This window comes from Babylonia areolata, chromosome 5 (genome assembly GCF_041734735.1).
Source record: "Babylonia areolata isolate BAREFJ2019XMU chromosome 5, ASM4173473v1, whole genome shotgun sequence".
Taxonomy (NCBI): Eukaryota; Metazoa; Mollusca; class Gastropoda; order Neogastropoda; family Buccinidae; genus Babylonia; species Babylonia areolata.
The window spans coordinates 51,486,444-51,495,489 of record NC_134880.1 but is presented as its reverse complement, the minus strand read 5'-3'; the positions used below and the strand labels follow the sequence as shown (position 1 = coordinate 51,495,489).

Sequence of the window (9,046 nt, the reverse complement as noted above, 5' to 3'; positions counted from 1 at the left end):
CATCTGTGGTGCAGGACAAAAACTGAAAGTGAAGGAAAGACACGCGACACAAAAAGAATTTTCAATCAAGTGAAAGTCATGCGAATTAATTTGTCACAAAGAAGAAAAATGAATGAACTGATTTTCATTGATTGACTGATTGATTACACTTCCAATAATTGATGGACGGTGACCAGTTTATTGACTAATTGATTGTTTTAGACAAGTGATAAGATATGATTCATTATCTCTCAATATCCAAAGATATGAGCTCTTAACAAACATGCCTTGCGATTTAGGATTCTTCATACCTTGCTTGTGGTAACGAAGTGATCTTTCGTTTGAAATGATGACCATAATGTTCTGTTGTGTTGACAGGTGAGAGAGCTATGATCAGTCTTCCACAACGATCAGGACAAGGGAACAACAGACGTCGGCCATCTCTTTGCAGCTCTTTAAACTAACTCTAACAACCCACCCTTCCTCTCTCTCTCTCTCTCTCACACACACACACACACACACACACACACAAACAAACACACACACACACACACACACACACACACACACACGTACACACACTCACACACACACACACACACACACACACACACACACACACACACACACACACACGGGTGCCCTGTAAACCAAGAGCCTTTCAGTTATCAGCCATAACCGTACTCACTGTCACATTACTTTATCTCATAACTGATATCTCCCCGAAATCTCGACTCGCTCCACACACTATCTGTGGGCCATTAGCAGTGAAGTCCCATCAACGAACAGGACGGCGTCAGGTGTGGTTTTTCAGCTCTATGAAATGAGTGAACGTTTGAGCCGTGACTGTCAATCAGCAACATGCATCGCTCAACCCGCATGTCTACAGCCTCTGATGGTCACGAGCTGAAACAACAGACAGCCAAGCTATGATCTTCAGTTAGCCACACAAGGAGACGTGTGTAGTCTGTGATATTCAATCCTGGAGGTTTGGGCTGAAAACGACTGATGTCTAAACCATGATCTTCAAACAGCCACAAGGAGGCATGCTGAGACAGTGACACGTAATCCTGGAGGTCTTTACCCACTGTCAGATCAGCAACCCGTAACCCCTGCCAGACCAACGACCCCTGACCCCTAACTTCAAGGATCCGTCCTACACCATGCAGGAGGTGGACACAGATGGGCTGCCCCCTGCCCGCATCCAGTGCCACAAGGGCAGGATCCGTGTCGGGGACCGCAACTACCTGTCAGCCTCCGAAGCCTTGGCTGTCTACCTGCAGCAGTTTGACAGAGAGCGTCAGCACGTTGTCCTGGGCAACAACAACAACAACACACTGGTGGGCGCCTCTTCACTCTACAGCGGTTCTTCGGCTGGTGATGTGTCTTCCTCTCTGGGGGTGCTCCGTCCTGAGAACATGGCACATGTCTCATCTGACCACTCCTTGTCTGCTGGTGAGGCAGGCTTCAGAGCCGCTCGTCATGACGACTTCTCTCCCGTGAACGGAGGACTCGTATCTTTGAAGTTCGGCGAGCCACACCACCTCGGTAGTTCTTCACAGCAGTGTCTGATGCAGCGCGATTTGAACTGTTCCCTAAAGGACGTAGGACAGTCCGTCCCAGGCATGAACGGTGGTTTTCAGCTCAGCTCAGTGCCATTGTACGCCTCTCATCAGTCCGCTACACCCGTTTCACATTCACTCTGCAGTGGTGGCTCCAGTAACATTTATGAACCCCAAGATCGCTGGTCCACCAGACGCTATGAAGACATCGCCAATTTCCACATACAGCCCAACCCACTCCCTGGCTCCGGTCCTTCTGATCCAACGAGACTGAAAGACACAGGCCACGACAATGGGCTGGTGGATTACCTGGATTTTCACTGTGCTAGGGGTCCTTCGACGCCAGGGAACCATCACAACAGGTCGGAGACAGGCCACGTCTTCACGGCCAAACCCTCTCAAAGAGAGCTGAAGACACTGGCAGAAGATGCTTTGAGAGAGGCGAAGATGAAACGGCTGCTGAAGGTGGTCAAGCCAGCGCCTTCTGCCGACACGTCCAGCGACAAGGTCACTGCCTGGTATGAGGCTTCCCTCAGCGGTGGCGGAAACAAGAGCGGGCAGGGGCTGTGCAAGGAAAGGACCAGGCAGGGGAAGGACACCCTGATGGAAGCCGGGCAGTGGGAGTCATCCTTCAACCCGGAGCAGCCCAGCTTTCTGCAGCAGGAAGGTTGGTATTGCTCTGACACTGTGTGCTCTGACAAGATTTCTGTGTGTGTGTGTGTGTGTGTGTGTGTGTGTGTGTGTGTGTGTGTGTGTGTGTGCTTTCAGATTGGAAAAAAAACCTCATCAAAATGAAACTCGTGGTGCTTACGGAATGTATTTACCCAGTACTGAAAAACAACCCCCCACCCCCCCCCCCCCCCCCAACACACGCACACCAAAAACAACAACAACAACCAACAACAACAACAAAAAAACTTAATTTCATCTGCTCAAAGAAAAAGAAAATAATTTCATCCGGTCTCAAAGGTATATACTGAAATATATTTTAGTTGACTTTTTTTTAAACACACTTGGCGCCGTCTTCTGTTGAATATCCTGACTCTTGTTTGAGATAATTAATTTTGTCATTGCTTCCTCCTGGATCTCTAAGTCCATACACACTGTTCTCTTTTCTAATCAATAGCTTCACAGTTTTTGATGGTTTCTTTGTTGTTGTTGTTTGTTTGTTGTTTTTTTGTTTGTTTGGGGTTTTTTGTTGTTGTTGTTTTTTTATCTGTGCACTCTGCCCCTACCCGATAGCTACCGCATATGAACATGATTTATGTATTCACACTTTCCTGTTTTACCCAGAATGTTATGAATAGCTCATGGAAACATACAAATGCACGACACAATAAAAAAAAAAAAGTTCTCAAAACAGATAAACGACACACTGTAAACTCAATATGCTATGATTTGATACTGTGGCGAGCAGAGCATATCATAATGCCCCACTTCGTTTATCTGATTAAACCAAAAGAGTCATCTGCTGCCTAGTTTTTTGATAAACCTTTCAAACTTTGGGCCACTAACATTTTGTACGAGTCATATCATGTCTTTTCCCTTTATTTATTTTATTTCACTTTATTCAAGTTCTCCTTGATTTTTGTTTCAACGACAAACAACATGATGATGTTTTCTTGGACAGACTGATCGATTTATTTATCTGTTCATGTCTAATCATGTATCTAGATGTTTATGTATCTATTATGTATTCAGTTACTTGTTTATCTATCCATTATCTTTTTTATTTATCAACACAGGAATAAGCACGATCTGTTGCAGCTGCTCCCACTATTTAGGCACTTGTTGTTTTTATTCATTATGTATGTTTGTTTGTTTTTAACACAGGAATAAGCACAGTCTGTTGCAGCTGCTCCCACTATTTAGGTACTTTTTTGTTGTTGTTGTTGTTTTTATTCATTATGTATGTTTGTTTTTAACATAGTAATAAGCACAGTCTATTGCAGCTGCTCCCACTATTTAGGTACTTTTTTGTTGTTGTTGTTGTTTTTGTTTTTTATTCATTATGTGTGTTTGTTTGTTTTTAACATAGTAGTAAGCACAGTCTATTGCAGCTGCTCCCACTATTTAGGTACTTGTTGTTGTTGTTGTTTTTATTCATTATGTATGTTTGTTTGTTTTTAACATAGTAGTAAGCACAGTCTATTGCAGCTGCTCCCACTATTTAGGTACTTGTTGTTGTTGTTGTTGTTGTTGTTTTTATTCATTATGTATGTTTGTTTGTTTTTAACATAGTAATAAGCACAGTCTATTGCAGCTGCTCCCACTATTCAGGTACTTGTTTATTTATTCATTATCTATGTATTTATCTATTAACACAGCAATTAGCACTGTCTATAGCAGCTGCTCCCAGTGTTTTTTAAAGAGTCATGTCAGTGTCCTGAGTACAGCCTTCTGTTCTGGGGTACAGTTTAGAAAAAAAAAACAACAAGTTACTGCTTGTATTCCCTGTGATATTAACACACACACACACACACACACACACACAGAGAGAGAGAGAGAGAGAGAGAGAGAGAGAGAGAGAGAAGGGAAACGGTTTACGAGGGGAAGTCAATTAATCGGGGTAATAATACGACTGTCTCGATTGCAGTGTTTAGAGGTTTATTGTCCACGAACACTTTCGTGCTTCATAAAGATTTGTTCTTCTTTCTTGGTACCGCTCTGTATTCCTGTAAACTGACTCCTTGGGGAGGTGTGAAGGCATTGTACTCACGATGGTTAACGACCGTAAGTTCCAGTTTGAATAGGCTTCTTAGTTTCAGTATCACACTTCTCGGTTTCACTGTATGATATATTATTATCAGGCATACCACACACGCGTAATACTCCCACATTCACTGCTGGTGACAACACTGACAAGCACCAAAAAAAAACTTGAGCCTTGGCTGAGCGAGTTGAGTCATTTATCATGTCTGTCAGAGGTGTTCTTTGGAGGTTCAGTGGTTCGCCACCGTGGAAAGGTTTCGTGATCTCCCTGCCTACTGCATGAAAGCTCTGCAGTTTGTCACCAGAAACGTGCTGGCTCCTTTCATCTTGTGTGTTGAAGACAGATTCCTGGAGTTAATCTCTAGCACCTCTTGCAAGTTTCCTGGACACTGTAACGCGCGCGCACACACACACACACACACACACACACACACACACACACACACACACACACACACACACACACACACACACACACACACACTCGTCCCGTACCAACTCATCACGTATCAGCGAAATCCCCCAGTCCTCTAACAGCAACTCCGAAACTCTCCAGACCACAGTTTGTAAGACATGCCGTGGTTTAAAAAAAAAAAAAAAAAAAAAAAAAAGCAACGCTGGCTGGTTGTTTCCGAGCTGTTTCCGAGGAGAGGACGCACGGGGAAGTTTACATTTGGCAGGAGGGCTCAGCTTTCTCACAGCGATGTGGAAAGTTGCTACCGTACCGACAAGAGTCAGGGATTAAGTTGTTCCTGGTGGTATACATACAACTCAGGCAGGCGGGCAGTGTACTGCCTGATCAGAGGCTGATCTCCCTGAAAGCAACGAAGGGTCCGACCGTGGACATATATAGTGTATAATGTAAATATATATATATCTCTCAGTGGGACCGACAGGCCTAGTGGATAGGCCCCCAAGGCGTGGGTCCCTTCATGCAGTGGGCCGTAAATCCCTTTGTCTGTCACGTCTTCCTCCTGCATGGCCTGACAGGACCAGGTGTCGCGTTTTCTGTCATGACTTGGTAACAGCACGTTTGATTTCCAGCACTGAGCATGGAGTGTATTTATGCTATGTCTCTTCAGTCTCCAACAAAATGGTCATGTTCACTGTTTGTGTATTCTTTCTTTTCGTTCTTTCTTTCTTATTTTTGCTCTTTTTTTTTTCTTTCTTTTTTGTTGTTGTCATTGTTGCGAATTTTAATTAACGAAATATGATATCATAAACTCTTGAATTGATTATATGTATATATATATGTAATACATATATATATATATATGCAAGAGAGAGGGAGAGAGTCAGACAGCCAAAACAAATAAATAATGTAGTACTTTACATGTGAACAAAAATAATAAGTAGCCAAGAAAGAATCGCTGAAAAGGGAAATTCTCTTCTTCGCATGATCACTGTTCTATGGGGATTCTCTGTGGGGACATAAGCGGCTGCAAAAGATCAGACGTCAGTTCTATGTTAAAAAAAATACACAATGAAAGGCATCCGACGACCTTTACTAGTTATGACGATGGCCAGTCTAGTAAAGAAGCTGCCATTCTTTCCAATAATTTCAGTGGAGTGATGGCCTAGAGGTCACGCGTCCGCCTAGGAAGCGAGAGAGAATATGAGCGCGCTGGTTCGAATCACGGCTCAGCCGCCGATATTTTCTCCCCCTCCACTAGACCTTGAGTGGTGGTCTGGACGCTAGTCATTCGGATGAGACGATAAACCGTGGTCCCGTGTGCAGCATGCACTTAGCGCACGTAAAAGAACCCACGGCAACAAAAAGGTTGTTCCTGGCAAAATTCTGTAGAAAAATCCACTTCGATAGGAAAAACAAATAAAACTGCACGCAGGAAAAAATACAAAAAAATGGGTGGCGCTGTAGTATAGCGACGCGCTCTCCCTGGGGAGAGCAGCCCAAATTTCACACAGAGAAATCTGTTGTGATAAAAAAGAAATACAATACAAATATGTCAACGGCCGTTTTGGGTTTTGTTCACTTTATTTATAAATTGTTGATCGCTTCCCAATGATCAATCAAATGATGCTTACATTCTTGTAAATGCTTGAAATTTGTAAATCTTTAATACAATCACTTAATAATTTAAACACATACATAAGTATCTGAGTTTTCAATCTTACGAAAAGCACACATTTAAACGTTACAATCCACATGATTTCAGTTTGTGAATGTTGATCAGCGGAACCAATTCACACGGTCTTTAAAGGCCCTACATTGAAATACTTCACAGGAAAATTAACTTATCTCACATAAAAATGTATTGTTCGAAAAAAATTTTAAGAAATTCTTTATTCATGTCATGAAGCCATGAAGTTGTTTTTTTTTGTTGTTGTTGTTGTTGTTGTTGTTTTTGTTTTAGTTATTCCGTTAGCGCGCGAGCGTTTGTTATATTTGTATATATATATATATATATATATATATATATATATATATATATATATATATATGTGTGTGTATGTGTGTGTTTCTGAATGGGTGAGTGTGAGAATATATTTGTAAGCGTGTGCGCGTGTGGGAGGAGTACGGGGGTGGGGCAGGTGTGTGCATGTTGGGAGGGTCGTATAATTCTATGCCAGCTGCAGAATGTGCCAGTATAATCCAGGCCTCACTGTGACCCGACTCACCTTGCTTGTTGTCAGTGGACGAGGCCCTGTCGAGGTCCGCAGAGCTCCTCCACGACCTCAAGTCCAGCAGACACTCCACGCGACCTGTCCTGGCCACGGACGTCAACAGCAACCACAGCGCCGATATTCTCCTCTCCTCTTCCACCACCCCCACCCCCACCACTAAACATCCACACACACCCTCAGCACGTGGTAGCCGTAGCCGTCACCGGTATTCTTACCACACGCAGCCTCTCCGTCCCCGCTCCTTCAGTCTGGACGGGACCCATCGTAGACCTGAGTTCCCTTCCAATGACGCACCTTCTGTTTCCGGGGACAACACCCAGTCACATTCACTCGTCAGCAGTCAAAGATTTCGCTCCGCGGAAAACCTGAAGGCCTCGTCTTATGACTTTGAAATTGGGCCACCTCCTCCACGTTTCGTGGAAGATCTGAAGCCGCCTGTTAACAACATACAGCTGAACGTTTCAAGGGAGAGCCCGAACCCAGCTTATCGGGCTGATTCTCAACAACGTCGTCTGTTGGACAACCGCAGGATGTGCTCTCCTGTTGATTCACAACCGGAACGTCCCGAGGACAGAGTGAAGTCACGATTTGTCGATGACCCAAGTGAACGATGTCATGTGGAAGGGCTGGCCCCTCTGCCCACCGGCTTGAGCGCCACGGGGCTGCAGTACCTGAAGAAGGGCACCTCAGTTCTGTCAGACTGTGAGGATCTTCTGAGAGAGCTGCAGGCCGTCAACCCTCCCTCTCTGCCCGATGTTTTCTCCCACAAGAGGGGAAGCTGGACCACACAGAACACGGAAAAGACTGACTTCTCCTATGTGAACCCAGAGAACACGCATCTCACCACTCACAGCAAGGCAGAGAAGGAGCGTGTGGACGCGTGGGCAGAGTCTTCCAGCTCGGGTATAGCGGACAAGTGGGAAGGTCCCAAAAGGATGAACGGTCTGAAGTCCCCAAACTTTCTATCCTGCGTGCACACCCCGGACCTCAGCAGTGATTCTGTCACAGCAACACGTCTACAGCGGGCAGGAGGCACACCTTCCGTCGACATGCCCGGCAAAGACGTGGCAGACACCACCAGGGAGGACTCATCCATCGCTGAATTCTCATACATGGGGCCGGGACTGAGCTTCTCTGACCTCATCACCACCCCTGCGGGCAGCACTTCTAGGACATCCCCCAACCCTCAAGCCGACCGTCCTCCCAAATCTCCACACAGACAGTCCAGGAACAGAAGTCACCACGGCAAAGACAGTGAGTCCAGCACCAACGCCGGTTCCAAGAACGGATCCAGCAGCAGTGGCGGGAGTCGGAGCACGTGCAACCCGGTCCTTCAGGACGTGGCTGACATCCTGGACGCCATAGACAAGGACCCGGTGCACTCTGGAACTTCAGCCCCACAAGGTGCCAGTCTTCAGAACGGGGCTGACGCCACGTGCACTGCACCACTGATGATCAGTGGGTAAGTTGACCTTCTGTGAGTTGGGGTGGTTCCTGACTGGAGGCTTTCCCTTTGTTTATTCTTACCACTTTCTTTCTGTATTTGTTTAATTTTCCCACTTAATTTCTGTACAGAATATATGCTCGTCCTTCCTACCTTCCTTCCTTGCTTTTTAGTTTCCTTCATTTTTTTTTTTTTTAAGATAATTTTTGCTGTTGTTTTCTTTGTTATTTTTCATTTGTTTTTCTTAGTTTTCCTTATGTCTTCTTTTCATTTCTTTTTCCTCACTTTTTTTTTTCTTTGTTCTTTTCTTTCTCTCTTCCTCACTTTCCTTCTCTCGCAAGCTGCACAACGGATCACCAGGTGTTGCAGGGGATGAATCTCACCTCGCGTTCATGGACCGATAGAGAAAAAAAGCGTGCCCGGGGACACCAAAAATGTCCGCTGACCGACAACACACGACTTTCAGCCACTTACACTCCAGACACTCCCCCACCTCCCCCTCTGTTGCTGAGCCACGAGCCAACGTTTCATGAATCAGCTCACCTGTTGAGGTGCTTGTGTTCTTGATGGGTTTTTTTTCGACGGGCGCAATAGCCGAGTGGTTAAAGCGTTGGACTGTCAATCTGAGGGTCCCGGGTTCGAATCACGGTGACGGCGCCTGGTGGGTAAAGGGTGAAGATTTTTACGATCTCCCAGGTCAAAA

The 9,046-nt window shown here is 45.2% G+C and overlaps 1 protein-coding gene across 2 annotated transcripts in view; it reads left to right on the top strand.

Moving 5' to 3' along the window:
• Positions 1 to 578: 578 nt before the first annotated feature.
• Positions 579 to 9,046, top strand: part of LOC143282518 (uncharacterized) — an 11,412-nt gene continuing 2,944 nt past the window's right edge. For both annotated transcript variants that reach the window (XM_076588185.1, XM_076588186.1), the window contains exons 1-2: positions 579 to 2,208; positions 6,909 to 8,361. In XM_076588185.1, coding sequence (XP_076444300.1) covers positions 1,143 to 2,208; positions 6,909 to 8,361 — 2,519 coding nt within the window. In that variant the 5' untranslated portion in view covers positions 579 to 1,142. The remainder of the gene's footprint in view (positions 2,209 to 6,908; positions 8,362 to 9,046) is intronic.